General features: G+C 39.9%; 1 protein-coding gene across 14 annotated transcripts in view; it reads left to right on the top strand.

Moving 5' to 3' along the window:
• Nucleotides 1-4,397: 4,397 nt before the first annotated feature.
• The window catches only part of FNBP1L (formin binding protein 1 like), a 106,542-nt gene continuing 89,624 nt past the window's right edge, over nucleotides 4,398-21,315 (top strand). For all 14 annotated transcript variants that reach the window (XM_045367052.2, XM_074001306.1, XM_074001327.1 and 11 more), the window contains exon 1: nucleotides 4,398-4,597. In XM_045367052.2, the coding sequence (XP_045222987.2) occupies nucleotides 4,574-4,597 (24 nt within the window). In that variant the 5' untranslated portion in view covers nucleotides 4,398-4,573. The remainder of the gene's footprint in view (nucleotides 4,598-21,315) is intronic.

Genomic DNA, 21,315 nt, shown 5'->3' with positions numbered 1-21,315 from the left:
GTACAGAAAGTAGTGATGACTATTAACTAGCCAGTGCCATTCTTCATTTGGCTGGCATGGACTCAGCATGCTAGTGTGATCCCATTTTTGAAACATTAAAATGGTACTGCTCTTTGATTTTCTTCCTTAAGGTAGTTTTAGCTTGATTGTTCTGGCCTAGCTACTTGAAGGATAATTTTATTTCTGGACATTGTCTCTGTAGCTTTAATTTTAAGACAAAGTCTTAAGATTTGCAAATGACATGGGATTGATTTATGGTTGAAAGTTGATGTACTTGGACTAGTAAATTATTATATATCCAAGAATGCAGCAGTGAAAAACTTTGTTTCATATTTTGCCTTAACAAAGGATTCATGAAGGGAATATTCGAAACCAGAAAGGGCATTAGTTAAATGTTTATAACATAAAGAAATTATAAAAGGAACTTGCATTTGAATTACTACATAATATATGCAAAAGAAAACATAACACTTTAAGGGACTATTATAGACCAGAGTTCTATGATATGCCTGAAGCGAAAATGCATTCAGTAAGTTATTTTTCATAATAAAAAGAGACATTGTAATAATTGTTTAAATTGCTAAAGCACCTTTGTAATTTAGGCCCTTTCAAGTTTACTTGTAGAGTAGCTTCATTGTATATGGAGAAAATAGAATAATATCATTTTCTTGATTTTTTCTTAGTATTATTACCTTATAAATTATGCAATATGAAATCAAAACTATGTGGTGATTGCCAAGATAGGTCAAGTAGCAAAAAAGTATAATTGGTTTGAAGATTTTTATATTTAATGATTCAAATTATGATATAGAGGTAGCATCTGGAATAAATTAATATTAGATTTCTACTATAATAAAGAGATATTTCTTTCAAGATTCTGAAAGTTATGTTTTAACATTTTAAATTTAATTTACTTTAATCTTTTAAAATAAGAGATGGGGTCTTGCTATGTTGGCTGGGTTGGTCTTAAACTATTGACCTCAAGCAATCCTCCCACCTCAGGCTTCCAAAGTGTTAGGATTATGGGCATGAGCCACTGTACCTGGCCAGTTTTAACATTTTTAGAGATAAAAATTCTGTGTTTGAACTGCTTACAAAATGCCTTGTCATGAGTCTATAAAGAATAAATTATCTGTAAAAGTAATTTAGTGCCAAAATGATTTTGATTATGTGAAAAATCATAGTCTTATAAACTGCCATACTGATAATATATATTTGTGTATGTGACTATGTGTATGTAAAATATCTCTGCATGTTTGTTGGCTGAATGCCTATATGCTATTTTAGAGAAGATTTGTTCTAATAGGAAATACTTTGAAATCTGATTAATCTTTATTATTCTTGTAACAAAATATAACACTAAACATTTATTTCTTTATTGTGAAAGTTTTCACTTTTTAATTATTTTTGCTTAAACATTGTTGAACCAGTGACTTTTAATGTCATGAAAGAATTTTATAAATTACAAATAATTCTTTAGAAGATATTATCTATTTAAGGTGGCAATATGAATTACATTAAAAATTTTATAGTAATGGAGGGTAACAGAAATTTTATTTAAATTTGAATATTAAACTTGATGCAGGGCTGGGTGCAGTGGCTCACTCCTGTAATCCTAGCACTTTGGGAGGCTGAGGTAGGAGGATCACTTGAGTCCAGGAATTTGATACCAGCCCAGGCAGCCTTGTGAGACCTCTGTCTCTCCCAAATAAATAAATAAATAAAACAAAATAAAATTAGCCAAGTGTGGTTGTGTGCCTGTGGTCCTAGCCACTCAGGAGGCTGAGGTGGGAGGATCACTTGAGTCTGGGAGGTCGAGGTTGTAGTAAGCTATGATGGTGCCCAGCCTGGATGACAGGAGACTTTGTCTCAAAACAAAAACAAATAAGAAAACCCTTGATAACCCCCAAATTGAGCTTTTTGAAGAGAAATGAATTGTTTTAAGTGTGGAATCCTGCTTCAGAACCTTGAAAGAAGAAAAAATCTTCATGTAGGAGGTGAGCTTTATGTTCTATTGGGAAATTACATAAACAGCACGGTTGGGAATTTTAATGTGAACAGTAGATTATTTTACTTTAAAAGAGAAATCCTGGCTGGGTGTGGTGGTTCATGGCCTGTAATCCCAAAATTTTGGGAGGCTGAGGGGGTTGGATCGCTTGAGCCCAGGGGTTCAAGACCAGTCTGGGCAACAATGGCAAAACCCCATCTCTACAAAAAAATCCAAAAAATTATCCAGGTGTGGTGGCGAGCACCTATAATCCTAGCTACTTGGGAGGCTAAGGCAGGAGAACTGCTTGAGCCGGAAAGGCGAAGGTTGCAGTGAGCCCAGATGGCCCTACTGCACTGCTGGGCAACAAAGCAAGACTGTGTCTCAGAAAAAAAAAAAAAAAAAAAGAGATAAATTCTTTAACTTCGGTTTAAATTATACTCTATAGGTCTTAGCTTTTATGACAATACTTAGATATAATAAATCTTGGTATTGCTGTGCTGCTAAATAATGAGATACTCATTTAATAAATCAATTTCCTGGCTGGGCACAGTGGCTAACGCCTATAATCCCAGCACTTTGGGAGGCTGAGGCAGGCAGATCACTTGAGGTCAGGAGTTCCAGACCAGCCCAACATGGTGAAACCCCGTCTCCACTAAAAACACAAAAATTAGCTGGGCGTGGTGTCGGGCGCCTGTAATCCTAGCTACTCGGGAGGTTGAGGCAGGAGAATTGCTTGAACCTGGGGGGTGGACGTTGCAGTGAGCCAAGATCGCGCCACTGCACTCCAACTTGGGCGACAGAGTGAAAAGCCGTCCAAAAAAAATAAAAAATAAAAAATTCCATTTCCATTCCATTTTCCCTTACTAATTAGTGTTACTTGCAATTGCAAAATACATTCATGATTCCAGGGATTGAGAGGAAGTGATAGGAGAGGCGGTTAACAATGTTAGGTGATATAAATAAACGAAGAAATTCTTTTGGAATAGAGGCAATGTGGAAAAATATTAGAAACTGTTGTTCAATGCTTCACAGGCTTTTCACTGCATGGTACAAACTTAAGCATTTAAAAATTGTCTATAACCCACTTGGAAGAGGGCATTCGTATGCTTAAAGTGGCCTCAGGGAAGGAGAGCAGAAAATTTAGGAAGATTAGCAACTGGGCTGTCTGGCTGTTGGCCTCAACTCCAAGAGGGAGCGCAGCTAGGCAAGGACACGGATTAAGCGGAAGAGGTTGGAACACCTGTGCAGGCCAGGTAGGGGAGGAGTTTCAATGCTGACAAAGAACCCGTTGGGAGAGCTTCCTAAAACACCCAGCTGTCATGACGCACTGAGGAGTACTCTACTAGTTGACTGCTTTGAAGTGTGTGTGTGCGCTTGCTTGCTTTAGGAGACAAGCTATTAATACTAAAGCATATGTTAGGGAGTTGCTCAGCGTACTTGATATCTAGTAGCACCAGCCAAGCTAGCTAACAGCCTTCCCATGGAGATAGGCCAAGAAGTAGCTCCATAGAGAAAAAAGGAAGTAGTGGACCTGCCTCCAAGGTTCCGATACCGGGACGTGAAAGAGATCTGAAGTTCCTAATAGGCTGTTTACACTACCAGAGAAAAATCTGGCTCCCATCCAACCCCCACCCACGAGGTGCCCATTCCAGAGATGGGGCAAGCTGCCTTCTCATCTTCGGTAGGTGACAGCTCGGCTCACATTTGTCCACGTCTTCCATCTCGTGCCTTGGCAACATCCCCAAATGATTACTGGAAGAGCTGCCTCTTTTTATAATTTCCTGACAGAATTTATAAAATTAAACATTTAAAGACAGAATCGGGGACATGTTGCATTCACATTTGATGTTCAACCTGTGCACATTTTGGTGGTCCCCAATAATCGTCATGTCAAAGCATCAGGCTCGAAAGATCACCTTAAGCATCAAGATTTAAAAAAATAAAACACAACTCTCCTCAATCTAAACTCTAGGATTTGGATGACGCTTCCCTGTCAAGGTTTCTCCCGCGTGGAGGAGACAAGAGGCAGGAAAGGCAGGTAACTGAAATTGCCTCACCTAAAGGGGCTCAGCGCAGAGGAGGAATGAGATAATAGCGGCGGTGGGATCTTTTCCCTTCTCTCCCTTTCTATCTTGGAAACGGGGTGCGAGTGTCGGCGGAGCGGAGGCAGTCCAAGCTGCGGGGTACCGGCGGGAGGAGACTCGACGAGCGAAAGGGGCCAGCGAGGGTGACCAGGTGCCCGCTGGGGGACCCCGGCGGCGGTGGCCAGGGGCGCCCAGGTCCTCCCCGATCCCAGGATGCACTGCGCCCCGCCCCCTCCCCGCGCCGCGTTCCGCCTCCCCTCGGCCCCGGCCCCCTCCCGCCCAGCTCGGGGAGGCGGGGACGCGGCGGCGGCGGCGCCTTCACCAGTCGCGTCTTTCTCACTCACTGGGGAGCCCGGCGGTGGCGGCACCTTTCGAGGCAGACCCGCTGAGCTGCTAGCCCGCCGGCCAGGGAGTGAGAGGTCGGATCGACTGACGGCAGAGCCGACAGACGGACGGACAGCGGCAACGCCAGACGGCCAGAGTCGCCTCAAGTTCCGCCATGAGCTGGGGCACAGAGCTGTGGGTGAGTGGGGGAAAGGGGCGCCCCGCATGGACCCCGGCCCCTGAGAAGCGCGGGTTGGGCGGGCGCCGCGGACCTTCGGCGGTGAGAGCGCGCACCGCGGTCCTTGGTACGGCGCTGGCGGAGGGTGAGGGTCTCGCTCCTCTTTGTGTGCAGACTCCTCTTCCCTTCTCGGTCGGGGGTCTAGGGGGCCGCTAGTCCGTGCCCCCGCCTTTGCCACCGTGGTGCGGCTCGGGCGGCGCCCGGGACGGCCGGGGGAGCAGCCCGCGGGCTACTGCGTCCGCCGTGATCCCCTCTTGTCCCTTCCTCCTCCGCCTTCACTTTCCCGACGCCTGGCTTCGCGCCCGGCGGCTCGTCTCTCCCTTTGTATCTCTTCTCCTGGAGGCGGGGGAGGGGGCCCATTGTCCCCAATGGGCGCTGTTCGAGGGCGGGGAGGGGACCGGCCGCGATCCCTCGCCCGGGCCAGGTCCGCGGGGCTAGGGCGTCGCCCGGCTGGGGCGGCGCGGGGAGCGGGGAGCGGGGAGGCGCCGCCCAGAGCTCTCGCCCCAGGTATGGGGACCCAGGCGGCTTTGTTCGGAGCCCGGCCTCGGGCCAGCCAGGCCCAGCCCACACTCCCATTTCCCTCTCTCTGCTTCTGTGCTTCGGGCGGGCACAGCTTCGAGGGACTCCGGTTTGGCCAACCCCGGCTGCAGCCTTTGGGCTGATGGCTTGGTTTTGGGGGCTGAATTAAATCGAGTGATTTAATTCAGGAAGCTAATTTTGCCAAAAGGAGCGTACGGTTTCCCTGTTGCTTTACTTCCCCTTCCGTTCTTTATTCTCACTTGTTCTTTCTCCTTCGTTCTCTCCTTTCCTTTCCTCCCTGCCGTTCTTTGGCACAGGAGGCTCCAGACAATGCCCAATGTCTGGCCAAGGTACGGGCGGAGGGTAATAGGTCGGAGAATTTGCCCCTGGCGCCGGCGCGGAAGGGTGGAGGTGTAGAGGGCTGTGATTTCTCAGGTGCGGCCGGGGGAACTGGGTGCGTGGGGGCGCTGTTCCGAGAGCCGCCTGGCCTCAGCCACTCCCCTTTTTATTCCACCTGTGCCTGTTTTCCGTGCCTTTTGTTCGCGAGGATCTCGTGAAATCACTGCAGATAAAGGGGAGAAGTAACTTTTGAGTATGTGTGTGCCCGGCTAGGGTGGGAGTGAAAGCCGATCGGTTAATTGAAAGGCAAAATGTTTTCTTATTTTTCTCGTCTACTCATAGATTGGGAATCTTAGAACTGTGACACTTTAGAGTCCATCTAGTGAACGCTTACTTAGCTAGCCAGGAATCTCTTGTGCAACATTCTGGACAAATGCTTACCCGGTCTGTAAACACACCACCCAAGAGAAAATACCTTAGCCCCTTCATTCTGTTTCTTAGATAGCATTAATTGTTCTTATATTGGGGAGGATTGTGTGGAAAAGAATTATGTAAAGTTTAATCCTTTTACATTGGTTAGTTTCTCAGGCATTATTGGCCTTTTTTTCCTTACACTTTGTGCATTCTGTAATTGATTATAGTGAATTATCAATGAAAGGAAATCGGTATAGTTTTATTTCCATTTTTTCAATTTTTTCATGCTTACCAGAGTGCATTCATCCATTTTTATAATTACAAAATGTTTTAATTTTTGCCTGTTTAAATGACTCGTGCTTCAAAGGAAATTAAAATGTAAGTAGAATACTTTTAAAAAGTAAACATAGGAAAACAGTGGAGGCATGTTATTTAGATTTAACTCTTAAGGTTTAAAAAAAAATTCACCTTGTATCACACTAAAGAATAACAGTTTTAAGGGAAAACATTATTTTAGTGAATAATAAAATGTTATTTTAAAGTTTTTTTTTTAAACTTATGGTACTACATAAGGAAACTATTCCATTTCTCTGCTGTCTCCTGTAATTTGGTTATTTACTTTCAGCATTTAAATAGTTTCTCAGCAATCTGAAAAGATAAACTGTAGAAGAGATGGGAATTTTTGTTCTAACTAAAATTTGTTTTGTGTCCTTTGGAAATTCTGAAAAAAGATTTTTAATTTTTCTCTTAACATTTAGCACATCTCCATATTTTAAGATTTTTAAAATATCTTGAGGGAAACATTTATTAGAAACTAAGTAATGTAGAATCAACTAATACCAACTTGGTGTCTAAAACTTAGATAAGCAGAACTTGGTGTAGAGGACTGTTGTTGGGACTAGAAAAAACCTTAGGAAAATTTGAGTATGCTTCCTATTTTTACTGTTCTCAGTTTTGAAAAAGGATTGTACTTCCAATGGATTGTAATGTAATACAAACACCTGTACTGTGCTCTTGCCATTGAGGAATTCGAGGTTGGGAAATTCTCTTGAAATTTTGGATTTAGAAACCAGTTATCCTATTATTTCATGTTTAGAATCACATTACTGTCCCAAAGAGTTAATTATTGAGAATATGTTGTTACAGAAAAATGATATGTAGCCATGCACTTAAACCTAAGTCTGCTTCTTGTAACAATCATTGGAGTTTTTTTTTTTTTTTTTTTTTTTTTTTTTGCTGTTTTAATGCTTCTTAAGTCTTATGTTAAATTTGAGAAAAGAAAGGAATTCAGTAGAACGACTCTAATACTGACTTTGGGGGACTTTTTTTTAGTGATATGCTAAGTAGGTCGTGTCAGACTTTGGTTGTGTAGTTGTTAGGGGATATGAATTAACTTGTAATAAATTTGAACTGTGCTTACAAGGATTTCTAGTGTTCCAAATGAGTAAATAAGTTGGTGAATGTATACTACAGTCACAGTTTTGCATTGTATTCTGGGTAATACCAAAGAAAGAGATGATACTGTGTTCACTTCTTCAGGATGCACGGTAGCATCTTAGGCATTGCTTACTATGTTCATTTCTTTCTTACATAGCAAGAATGGATGGATCAGATAGAGAGCCAAATATGAATTAATAATTTCACAAAGCACAGATTTTGAAATTATTTGCTTTTTTTTTAAACAGGGAAATTAGAGATTGAAAAAGACCTATGTTTAGTAAATAAGTTTTACTTATTAAGAAATAGGTTTTTAGTTTTTTGAGGACCTGGTTAAAGTTCGACAGACAAAAATCTGTGTATGGGTTGTGAATGTGTGTATAGATATGAAAAAAAATATATGGCTGAGCACCTCACATACATATGATTTACTGAAAATTTTGCTACCCAAGGGAAATGCTGGATAAGTCTGGTAGTTAGAAGATGGATTCAAATACCTGATTTAATTTATAAGTGCATATAAATTTTTTTATGCCTTAATTTCCTGGTCGATATAATCTTTGGTCCTTAGTTTAAGAATGTATAATTTAAAAGCCATTGTTATTTTCATTATATTATTTATATTATTATTATTTTTGAGACAGAGTGTCTTCTGTTGCCTAACCTGGAGTGCAGTGGTACGATCTCGGGTCACTGCAACTTCAGCCTCTCAGGTTCAAGCCATTCTCCCACCTCAGCCCCTTGAGTAGCTGGGATTTCAGATGCACAGCACCATGCCCAACTAATTTTTGAATTTTTAGTAGAAACGGGGTTTCACCATGTTGGCCACGCTGGTCTCGAACTCCCAACCTTGTGATCTGCCCACCTCAGCATCCCAAAGTGCTGGGTTTATAGGTATGAGCCATTGTGCCCAGCCTTCATCGTATTATTAACTAAATGCATTTGACAAAGCTTATATCTTTTTGGAAGACATTGAAAAATGTGGGTTGAGTGATAGATTAGGTGGATAATTTATGTATTACCCTCAATCTTAACCTTTTAATGCATCATTATCTTGACTTCTTAGCACTTTATATAGGACTTAAATTTACATTGTAAGTGACTAGATTGTCCTTGAGTGTAGAAAGACTGGATTCATCTTTGTTTTCACTGACCAAAACAATGCTTGTAGGTGATCATGCATGTTTTTTCCAATTGCATTGATAGTTGATTGCATTACCCAGAGTATTAGTGACTAATTAGCAAGTGTATCTTTAGGGTTCTCAAAGCCTTTGTAGGTGATGATAGGTTAGGTGATCTAGATAACAGCTCAAGAAAGTCTAAAGCTGAAACCAAAATTATAAAGTTAAGTTTTATTACTTGGGTTAAACATTTTTATCAAGTAAAATGGTGAAAGGATGGGGAAGAAAAGACCTACAGGTAATTTCTGGTGAATTTACTTGATTGATAGCTTGGTAATGTGACTGCCTAAGTAATTGATGAAATCTTAGGCCACATTAATAGATTTATCTGTGAAAAGGAATTGGGTCTCATAGTCTACTGGTTAGACCATATCTGTAATATATATGTATATTTTTAGAGATAGGGTCTTGCTATACTCTCAGGCCAGTCTTGAACTCTGCGCTCCACAATTGTCCTGCCTTAAGCTCCCAAGAAGCTGGGACTGTCTATAATATTGACTTTAATTTTATTTCACATTTTTTAGAGGGTGCTTGTCTAGAGGAGATTGACAAAGAAAATTCATTATTAATGTAAACTGAATTGCTTCTCCAAAAGTAAATGAAAGGCCATGAAACTGCTGTAGGAATTCAGTTTTGTTTTAAAAATACAATAATTATTTTGTGTCTATTATATGGGAAGCACTGTTATGTTTGGTGAGATTTATGAAGGCTTATGATATTGGCCCTGCCCTGACAAAAGGTGGAGTTGCTTTGAGGTGATATTACTTTACTAACTCCAAAATACTCCCCTACATTGATACTACTGCCCAGAATGCCCTCTGTTGACCAATTCCTATCAACCCCATGCCTCCAGACTATCCATTCTGGATATTATCTTTCTTATGGGACTACCACCTTATATTATAGTTATTTCTTGTGCATTCAAATCTTAGGGAAATTGTCATGATATAAATACTTACATCTTACATTCCCTTTTGTTGGCAGAAATTGTTGTGTTCAACATTGTATTACAGATGTTACTGCTGTTAGTTAAGGAGGATGAGTGAGAGGTATCAAGATATCTGTTTATGTCACCATTCCGTAATGACTATAATAAGTTGGAAGCTGGAGAGCTGCCTCTAACCAGTATCTCCTTTGCATTGCGGCTCATACTCCATTTACTTCCACTTGCTTTCCCTGCCTTTTTCTTAAAATATTTGCTCTTTCTCCTTCCCCCACCCTATAAACCTATAAAATATGATTTTGGCTGGAAATGTAAAAAATACTTGCTCTACCAAGTTTTTCCCCTATCAGCTAGTTTGTAGAGAGAAAATATGGCAAGAGAATAGTAATGGCTTATAATTGTCAAATACCGTCTGTGCATATCAACAAGTGCTGTCTTATTTAATAATCTTCAATCTTTAAACATTTTCACTTCAATAGCAAAAAAAAAAAAATCTGCCTTGGGGAATATATCTATAGAATATTAAAAACTGGTGGGAAAGGTTATATAAAGGTTTTGTTTTATAGAATGTAAAAGCTGTTCCATATTTCAATTCAGGCCATGTCTGTCTAATACATCTAAAACATGTAAACAGGACTGAGGCTTGTTCATTCAACACATGTTTATTTCATGCCTATTATGGCTTCAGCACTAAGCTAGGCTTTGTGGGGCATACTAAAAGAATCAGTTAGATATCAGCATGAGCCTCAAAGCAACCCTAAAACAAGTAGAAAGTAATAGATGGACTTCAGGGCTGTGAAAAATGACTTTTCATTCTAGACATCACAGGAAAATCTTTAGGAAGACTCTGTCACTTGACCTAGGTTTTGGAATAAGAAGGGTTATGCAGGTGGGGGTTCCTGAGAAGTTTCTAGAGGGCAGATACTGTGTCTTACTCATTGCTTATTCATTGTCTGATTCATTGCTCTATCCTACCTGGCTTAGAGCCTGACATTATTAGGCTCTTTAATAAATGTTTGCTGGACTGACCTGAGTCTAGTGTTACGTTTGACTTGAATTTGAGTGCAGAATGTCTGAAATTAGTGATAAAGGGTAGACTGGAACCAGGCAGGCAAAGAGGTTGGTCTGGCTGCTTGATTCATGAACCTTTTGTGTGCATGTATGTGTGTGACTGTATGTGTGTGTGTGTGTGTGTGTGTGTGTGTGTGTGTGTGTGTAGTTATGCATTTGCATATAATCAACCCACTTTTCAGACCATTTAAAAATTCACAGAAGGAAGTCTTAGTTTGTTGGTAGAAAGGATTACTTCTTGCTTCTGAATACTTTGGTGGCAGGAGGGGAATACCTCTGGGTTTTAGAAGGTGAAAGTGTATTTATTTTATCACCCATGCAAGAATATTTGAAGGACGTTATTTCCTTTAATAATATGCTACTGATTTGAAATCAGTTTTATTTTTAAATATAATTACTACAACTTGTTTATACTGTTTTTTCTTTCCCCTTTATCTGTGACTTTATACTGTAGGCCCTCCATATCAGTGATTTCCACATCTGTGGATTCAACCAACCACGGACTGGAAATACTAATTAAAACAATCATACAACAATAAAAATAATACAAATCTAAAAACAATACAGCATAACAACTATTTACACATGCCATTTACATTGTATTAGGTATTATAAGCAATCTAGAGATTACTTAAATCTAGAGATTATTTAAATCTAGAGATTACTTAAAATATATGGGAGGATGTGTGTAGATTATGTGGGTTATGTGCATATACCGTGCCATTTTATTTTTATTTATTTTTTGAGACAGAGATTTATTTATTTTTTGAGACGGAGTCTCACTCTCTCACCTAGGCTCTAGTGCAGTGGCGTGATCTTGGCTCACTGCAAACTCCGCCTCATGGGTTCTTGCCATTCTCCCTCCTCAGCCTCCCGAGTAGCTGGGACTACAGGTGCCCGCCACCACGCCTGGCTTATTTTGTTTTTGTAGTTTTAGTAGAGATGGGATTTCCCCGTGTTATCCAGGATGGTCTAGATCTTCTGACCTTGTGGTCTGCTCGCCTCGGCCTCCCAGAGTGCTGGGATTACAGGCGTGAGCCACCGCGCCTGGCCTATTTATTTTTTTTTAAGAGATAGGGTCTTGCTGTGTCACCCAGGCTGGAGTGCAGTGGCACAATCATAGCTCACCGCAGCCTCAAACTCCTGGACTCAAGTGATCGTCTTGCATCAGCCTCTCAAGTAGCTAGGACTCCAGGCATGTGCCATCATACCCAGCTAATTTTTTTTTGTGGAGGCAAGATCTCACTGCATTGCTCCGCTGGTCGTGAACTCCTGGCCTCAAGTGGCTTTCCTCCCTCGGCCTCCCAAAGTGCTGGGATTACAGGCATGAGCCACTGTGTCTGGCCCTATGCCACATGCCATTTTATAAGGGACTTGAACATCCATGGCGAATACCAGTGCTGGTGGACAACTATATTTTTGCTTCTATATCAGTTTAGGTATCAGTGCTTTTTCTGGAGGTGAGAGGGTGTTCACTGGGAAAATGCAGTTAGTTTTGATTCCCACACTTCTGCTTTAATTCCTAGTTTCATGAGCTGATTTATATGCTAAGAGTATTCTAATAACAAAATATTTTAGAATATTTGAAACATCACCTAATTGATGACAATGATAAATGCTCTAAAACTGCAAATTGTGCTTTAGAAATAATAAACATAATCTATTAGTGTTACAGATAATTTTAATATTGTCATCTGTGCCTTTCAGCATTTTCCTTTTTTCCCCAAAATAAGTTGTATTAACTTCTATGATTGGTTTTACAGAATTTTCGTTGACTAGTTCTTTGAAACCTCTTTTATACCATAGGAGGATGCTGTCGGGCATTGTGAGATGTTACCTACTTGGGCATGGGGATACTCCCCTCTAGTCTCAACTATTTGGGAGGTTGAGGCAGGAAGATTGCTTGAGCCCAGCAACTTGAGTCCAGCCTGGGCAATATAATGAGACACTGTCTCCAAGGAAAAAAAATGTCTGACTGCTTTTTGTAATGTGGGGGTCAGCATTTAGAATCTGTTTGGACCCCAAGAAAAAAAATCTATAATAACAAGGATAAAAGTTTATGTAAAGTGTCCATGTTGAATCCAAATTAGTTATTCACGTTTGGCAATTAGGGGCATTTTTTCCCTCAAGTTCTTGATAGAGAACTAATTAGCAGACTTTACAAATATCTCATGAAAGATGGGAAATACTAGTATTTGTATACTTGTTATAGTTTGAAAAGAATCAGTGTATAGAGTGAGATTTTACTATTTTTGGCACACCATAATTTTGTTGTTTTTAGGGAGTAAAGGATATCTGTTTTGTTTTTGCTGTGTCCTTGCTGCATACCCAATTTATAGATAAGGAGCCAGGTGCGGCTGCTCATGCTTGTAATTCCAGCGCTTTGGGAGGCCAAGGTGCGCGGATCTCTTGAGCCCAGAGAAACCAGCCTGGGCAACATGGTGAAACCCTTTCTCTACCAAAAAAAAAAAAAAAAAAGCAGAAATAAGCTGGGCGTGGTGGTGCGCACCTGTAGTCCCAGCTAATCAGGAGGCTGAGGCGGGAGGATCACCTGAGCCCAGGAGTCGAGGCTGCAGGGAGCTGTCATCTGCCACTGCACTTTAGCTTGGGTGATAGAGCAAGACCCTGTCTCAAAAAAAAAAAAAAAAGATTATAATGGTTGCTTTTGGGGGAGTATTTACTGGGGATGGCAAGCCATTGAATCCCACTATTGATTCAGCCAATTTTAGTGCTTAATATATGCCAATTCCTTTTCTTTCTTATCTTTTTTGAGACAGGGTCTCACTTCCATAGCCCAGGCTGGAGTGCAGTGGTGCCATCACAGCTTACTGCAGCCTCGACCTACCTGACTCAGGTGATCCTCCATCCTCAGCCTCCTGAGTAGCAGGACTACAGGTGCTTGCCACCACACCCGGCTAATATTTGTATTTTTTGTAGAGATAGCATTTAGCCATATTGCCCAGGCTGGGATCTCCTGGGCTTAAGTGATCCATCTGCCTCAGCCTCCCAAAGCGCTGGGGATTACAGGTGTGAGCCACTGCGTCTGACCTCCAACCACTATTCTGAATTGTATCACCATTGATTACTTTTGTAGGTTTTAAAATTTCATATACATGATACCATATGATAAGTACTCTTTTGCACCCTCTTCCATTTAACATCTGTTTTCTTCCATTTTGCATTTTCTTCCTTGATATCTGTGAGAATCATCCTTCCGTGGTTAGTTGCAATGTTCTATTTTATGTACAGAATTTGTATTTTCTTCTGCCATTTGCTTGGGGTGATTACTGGTCCGGGACTACCTTAAGCCAGTTTTAAGATGTGCAGTTCTCTTGTGTGGTTGTTGGATTTTGATTTTTTTTCCCTGTGCCTCTTGCTGATTATCAAAACAGAGATTCTAATTTTTCAGGATTGGCAGACATCCTCAGGGCAAGAGTAGCTTATGTGCTCTTTTACCTTTCTGGATTCTCCTTCTTACTTCACATTTCTTGGCTTGTCTTCTTGGATGATTTAAAATTTTTGAAATATATTTCATCCAGATTTTTTGTTCAGTTAAATAGCGATAGTTGACAACTTAGCCCTCCATTACTGGAAACGGAAATTTCTTATTTAAGTTTTTAATTTTTGCTATTTTTATTTCTAAGAGCCGTGTTTTTTTGGTTTTGTTTTCTAAATGTAATTTTAAAATAGCATTTTCTACTTGTATCTTGGAGCAATATCTTCTCTTGGTTCTTTTTATAGATCAAAGACAGGTTTTTGAGGAGGAAAACTGGATATCCACATGCAGAAGAATGAGTGTTTTGTTTTTTGATAGAGGTGGGGTCTACCACGTTGCCCAGGCTGGTCTTGAACTACTAGGCCCAAGTGATCCTCCTGCCTCAGCCTCCCAAAGTGTTGGGATTACAGGCATGAGCTACCGTGCCTAGCCCAGAAGAATGAAACTAGACCTTCATGTCACACCATATACAAAAATCAACTTAAAATGGATTAAAGACTTAAACATAGGACCTGAAACTGTAAAAATACTAGAAGAAAATATAGTTCTATGATATTGATCTTGGCAGAGATTTTTTAGTTACGGCTCCAAAAATATAGGCAACAAAAGCAAAATGGACAAGAGGGATTACATCAAACTAAAAAGCTTCTACACAACAAAGGAAGCAATCAACAGAGTGAAAAGACAGCCCAGGGAATGGAAGAATATTACAGTAATCCCCCTTCAGTTTTGCTTTTTGTGGTCAACTGTGGTGTGAAAATATTAAATGGAAATTTTCAGAAATAAACATTCACATAATGTTTGTTACCATTTATTATTCTAATTGTTCTCTTATTAGTTATTGTTGTTAATCTCTTACTGTGCTTAATTTATAAATTGAAGTTTATCATAAGTATAGAAGTATAGGAAAAACAGTATAGACCCGTATAGGCTTTGGTACTACACAAGGTTTCAGGCATCCACTGGGGGTCTTACAGTGTATCCTCTGTGGGCTGAGTGTGGTGGCTCATGCCTGTAATCCCAGCACTTTGGGAGGCCAAGGTGGGTGGATAACTTGAGGCCAGGGATTTGAGACCAGCCTAGGCAACGTGGCAAAACCCCGTCTCCACTAAAAATACACAAATTAGCCAGGTGTGGTGGCATGCACCTGTAATCCCAGCTACTCCAAGAATCACTTGAACCCAGGAGGTGGAGGTTACAGTGAGCTGAGATCACACCACTGCACTCAGCCTGGATGACACAGCGAGACTCTGTCTCAAAAAAAAAAGAAAGAAAATAAAAAAGAACAGAGTGTATCCCTGTAGATAAAGGGGGACTACTATATTTGTAAACTATGCATCTGATAAGGGGTTAATACCCAAAATATGTAAGGAACTCAGACAACTCAGTAGCAAGAAAACAACTTGATTAAAAAAAATGGGCTGAGGACCTGAGCGTACATTTCTTGAAAGAAGACGTGTAATTGGCCACCATGTGTATGAAAAAATGCTCAACATCTCTGATCATCAGGGAAATGCAAATTAAAGCCCCGATCGGATACCACCTTACACCTGTTATGGGGCTATTACTAAAAGAAGGAAAGATAAATGTTGGTGAGGAGGTGAAGAAAAGGGAACCCTTGTACATTGTTTGTGGGAATGTAAATTAGTGCAGCCATTATGGAAAACAATATGACAGTTCCTCACAAAATTAAAAATAGAATTGCCATATGGCCTAGCATCCCACTTCTGTGTATTTATCCAAAGGACAGGAAATCAGTATGGTGAAGAGATACCTGCACCCACTTTCTTCGCAATGTGATTCACAATAGCCAAGATACAGAATTGCTGTGATTTGAATGTTTGTGGCCCCTCCAAAATACAAGTTGAAGCTTAATCTCCAATGCAAGAGTACACATTAAGTGCCCTTTCTCTGAAATAGTTAGAGAAGACCAGAAGTGTTTTGGATTTCAGATTTTTTTTTTGTGATTTTTTTTTGGGGGATATTGGAATATTGGCATTATACTTACCAATTGAGCATCCCAAATCAGAAAATCCAAAACCTGAACTGTTCCAATGAGCATTTCCTTTGAGCATCATGTTGGCACTCAAAAGGTTTTGGAACATTTCCGATTTTGGATTTTCAGATTTGGGATGCTCATTCTGTTTTAAGCAGTGGGGCCTTTAAGAAGTGATTAGTCTGTAAGGGCTCTGCCTTCATGAATGGGATTACAGCCCTTATAAAAGGACTTGAAGGAGAGAGTTCACACTTTCCATTCCTGTTTGCCCTTTTGATGTGTGAGGACATAGCACCAAGGTGCTATCTTGGAAGCAGAGAGCAGCCTTCATCAGATACCAATTTTCCTGGCACCTGGATTTTGTACTTCCCAACCTCCAGAATGAAGACAAATACATTTCTGTTCTTTATAAGTTACCCAGTCTCAGATATTTTCTTTTAGCAGCACAAATGGGACTGAAACAGGAAGCAACGTAAATGTCCATCAGTGAATGAATGGATAAAGAAAATATATATTCTCACAATGGAATACTATTCAGTCCTGAAAAAGAAGGAAATCCCAGGCACATGTTTTCAGGATCTCCTGGGGGCTGTGTCACAGAAAAAAGAAAAAGAAAAAAAGGAAATCCTGTCATTTACGATAACATGGATGAACCTGCAGGATTTCATGTTAAGTGAAATAAGCCAGGCACGGAGAGACAAATATCACATCATCTCACTTACGTGTGGAGTGTAGAGAAGTTGATCTCATAGGAACAGAGCAAAATGGTGGTAACCAGAGGCTGGGTGTGGGGAGAATTGGGAAGATGTTTGTCAAAAGACTTAAACTTTCAGTTATGCAGGAAGAATAAGTTAAAGAGATCTATTGTACATCATGTTGACTACAGTTAATAATGTATACTTGAAAATTGCTATGAGGATAGTTTTATATCATAAATATATACAATTTCTACTTGTCAACTAAAAATAAAAAAATAGATTTTTTGTTTGTTACGTTTAGTTTTCTTATCTTTGCATAATATTGTAACCTCCAAGTTTGCATTTTTTTTCTTTGTCAGTTTTGGTTTCTGTCTTTCATGTTAGAGGCTTTCCTCAAGTATTTTATGATTCCAGGACTCTGGAAAGATGTTTGTTAAACTTAGGGCATACTGAGCTCTGATATACTCTACCTGTAAGTTTAGAGTTTGGGTTGTTTGAAGTTTTTGATCCTTTTAAAGGAATTTTTCTTCTTGATTTACCCTGGAGTGTTCAAATCCGCTTTCTCTTTTCCAATCCTTTTGTGAAAGCCCAGGAGGTATGCAGAGTCTTTCCAGGGTAGAAGCAAGTTGAAGTGTTGATGTCACATATACCATTGCTGTTTATGGTGTTGAGAGCACAATTTGAATTTTTTTTTTTTTTAGTCAGGTGCTTAAACAAATAGCTTGTCTTACGTAACAAGAAACTTGGAGGTAGACCATCACTGGCATGGGTTCACGAGATCAACACTCTCAGAGTCAGCATGTGCAATTGTTTTGGACTTTCCCTCGAAGTTATAAGGTGATAGTTGCAGTTCTAACCATCATGTTTGTATTTAAGGCCAAAAAAAAAAAAAAAAAAAAGCAGGGGACAACATCAATAGCGTTTGCCTCTTTATCACGAATGCAAAAGCTTTTCTAGAAACCCTACAAAAAACATCTTCTGCAGAGCTGGGTGCATTGGACCTGAACAAAATTAGGATTCTATTAGGAAGAAGAGGAATAGGTATAAGGTATGCCAAAGCATAGAATATATGATCTCTGTCTCTAAGGAGTTAATGATGGCTTAGTAGAGGGAAAACAAATATGTGGATATTTGAATTATTACATGGGAGTTAAGGGTAATAATACAGGTAACTGATCAGGAATTTTTTTTTTTTTTCTTTTTTTGAGACAGAGTCTTGCTCAGTTGCCCAGGCTGGAGTGCGGTGGCATGATCTGGGCTCACTGCAAGCTCCGCCTCCCGGGTTCACGCCATTCTCCTGCCTCAGCCTCCCGAGTAGCTGGGTCTACAGGCACCCGCCACTACGCCTGGCTAATTTTTTTGTATTTTTTTTTAGTAGAGACAGGGTTTCATCGTGTTAGCCAAGATGGTCTCGATCTCCTGACCTCGTGATCCTCCCGTCTCGGCCTCCCAAAGTGCTGGGATTACAGGCATGAGCCACTGCACCCGGCCCGATCAGACATTTTAAGAAGAGATGACATCTTCATGGATCTCACAAAGCCCACCATCATTTTAAGAGTCCTGTTGGTAAAGGGCTCGTGTGTCTTAGCTGGATTCCATGGACTACTTCTTACTTGTCACACACCATACCATGCTGACATCACCTGCCAGAATGGAAGGGTGTTTTGAGCAAGTATCCAGAATTGATGGGCAGTGCATGGTGGAGTTGACCCAACTCTAGTCAGATGAGAAGATACGTTAGGGACTGAGGAAAGAGTCATGAAACAAAAGGCCAGAAATTTATTTTGTGAGTAGAAGGTTTCCCGGGATGTTGGAAACAAAGATCTATATTTAACCTAGATCTCTTAGTCACCTAAATATAATACCAAGCTATAAATTTGTCTACAGAGAGTAAGAGGCCATCAGCCTGGAGTTACTTTTTTTTGAATTGATAGACTTTATTTTTTAGAACACTTTTAGATTTACTTAGAAATTGAGCAGGTATTTATTATTCCTTCTGCCCCAGTTTCTCCTATTATTAATATCCTACTTTAGTATGGTACATTTGTTGTAACTAATGAACCAATATTGATACATTATTATTAACTAAAGGCCACAGTTTATTAAGGTTTCCTTAGTTTTTACCTAATGCCCCTTTTTTGTTCCATATTACGTTTAGTTGTATGTCTCCTTCGACACATGGCAGTAACATTTTCTCAGACTTCCCTTGTTTTTGATAACTTTGAAAATTTTGAGGAGTACTGGTCAAGCATATTGTAGGATACCCCTTTATTGGAAAATGTCTGATGTTTTTTCATGATTAGACTGGAGTTACGGGTTTTGGGGAGGAAGACAATATGCCATTTGCATCACATCATTTCAAGGGTATCTGTTATCGACAGGATTTTATCACTTTTGGCATTGATCTTGGTCACCTGGCTAAAGTAGTGTTTATCAGATTTTTCCACTGTATTTTTTTCTCCTCCTTTTTCTATACTGTACTCTTGGGAAGGAAGTCATTATGTATAGCGAAAACTGAAGGAGAGGGGAGTTATGCTCCCATCCTTTATGATGGAGTATCTACATAATTTATTTAAAGTTCTTTTGCACAGAAGATTTGTCTTTTCCCCTCCATCTGTTTATTCATCAGTCATTTATTTATATCAGTATGAACTGATGGATATTTACTTTGTACTTTGAGTTATAATCCGAGACTATTTCATTAGTTTTTTTGCTCAGATTATTGTAGCTTTTGACCATTTGAGCTCTTTCGGTTGGCTTTTGTGTCTTTTTAACAGACTTTCATCAATAAGGATTTTCTTTTAAAGCACTTCCTTACTTTCTGGGACTGTAAGATATGTGATCCAGGCTCATTTTGTGCATTTCCTGCCCGAAACCTAGAATAAGCCATTTCTTCAAAGAGCCCTGGTTCATTTTGTTGTAGAATAGTGTTAGAAACAGATCTGGGTGCTAGCTGTGCTCATTGCTACTGCTGTATCATTTTTATAGGCCCTCTTAGCTTAACAAAAAATATATGTTTGTATACTAACCTGTGTATAAGATGCTCCTTAGGATGGGGTTGTGTTACAGTTAACCAATCGTAAAGTTGAAACTGTTCTCAACCGTAAGTTGGGAACCGTCTGTGTACATATTTATAAATATTTCTATATGTAACCATCTGTATTAAATTAAATCTGAGTTCTCACTGATACCTCCAAATCTAATCCATTACCACATGTATCTTTCTAGCCTCCTTCCTTGCTTATCCGTAAATTCCTAATCCAGTGATTTTCTCTACCTGCCATCCATTTGCTTAATCGTTTATTTCCAGTATATATGTATAGCAGTGTTAGAGTTGTTAACTGATATCCCTGTGGGAAACAACTCTGTCAACTGGAGTACATTGATTATGTGCAGTTCTTTGCATTTGGTTTTAGGCTCTTCGTTTCCAGTTACTTACGTCAGCACCTTTTCTCATCCCCTTCAGTGAGTTTGTTTTATACGTTTGTAAAACAGATTCTCTTATCACATTTTACATTCTGTCTTGAGATCCTCTGACTTCCTAAATAATTTTTAAAACTTGCATACATTAACTTTCATTCTTTGTGCTGTGAAGTTCCGTAGGTTTTGACAAGTGCATAATGCCATGAATCCAACATCACAAGATCATGTAGAATAGTTTCACTACCTTAAAAATCCCCTGTGGCCTACCTCATACACATAAGGGCAGCTACCATAAGAACAACAGAAAATAAATGGTGTTGGCAAGGATATGAAGAAATTGAAACCCTTGTGCCCTTTTGGTAGGAATGTAAAATGTTACTGTGCCGTGGAAAGCAGTGTGGTGGTTCCTCCAAAAATTAAACGTATGATTCAGCAATTTCACTTCTGAGCATATACCCAAAGAATTGAAAGTAGGGTTTTGTTTTGTTTTTCAGAAGAACAAAGATTTATTGAGTAGCTACAATACATACTGATCTTCTCCTTGTAATTATAAAGATATGTACAATTTTCTCTAATTTATGCTCATTCAACATAGGAACCTGAAATCTGGTATACTGTTTACTAAACACAATATTTGTATTCTGAAAATTGCCTCTATGTTTCTGTCATATGTCTCTGGAATCCCAGTTACATGTTTGTTGGATCTTCTTGCTCTATCCTCCACATCAATAAAACATTCACTATGTATATTTCTATACTGTGTTCTGTTTTCTTTTTACAGATTTTTTTCAATAAATTATAGGATAAATTATGTTAATTGGTTGTTTCATTCATTGTGTTTCACATTTTAATCATAATATGTTGTTTTCTTTTCTACAAATTCTATTTTGCTTTTTTCCAAATAGTCAATTTCTTTTTCTTTTTTTTTTAGATGGAGTCTCGCTCTGTCACCCAGGCTGGAGTGCAGTGGCGCGATCTCAGCTCACTGCAAGCTCCACCTCCTGGGTTCATGCCATTCTCCCGCTTCAGCCTCCTGAGTAGCTGGGACTACAGGCACCCAGCACAGTGCCTGGCTAATTTTTTGTATTTTTAGTAGAGATGGGGTTTCACCATATTAGCCAGGATGGTCTCAATCTCCTGACCTCGTGATCTGCCTGCCTCG

This window comes from Macaca fascicularis, chromosome 1, assembly GCF_037993035.2.
Source record: "Macaca fascicularis isolate 582-1 chromosome 1, T2T-MFA8v1.1".
Classification (NCBI taxonomy): Eukaryota; Metazoa; Chordata; class Mammalia; order Primates; family Cercopithecidae; genus Macaca; species Macaca fascicularis.
The sequence above is the reverse complement of the archived record's forward strand: the minus strand, read 5'-3'. Positions and strand labels throughout refer to the sequence as shown.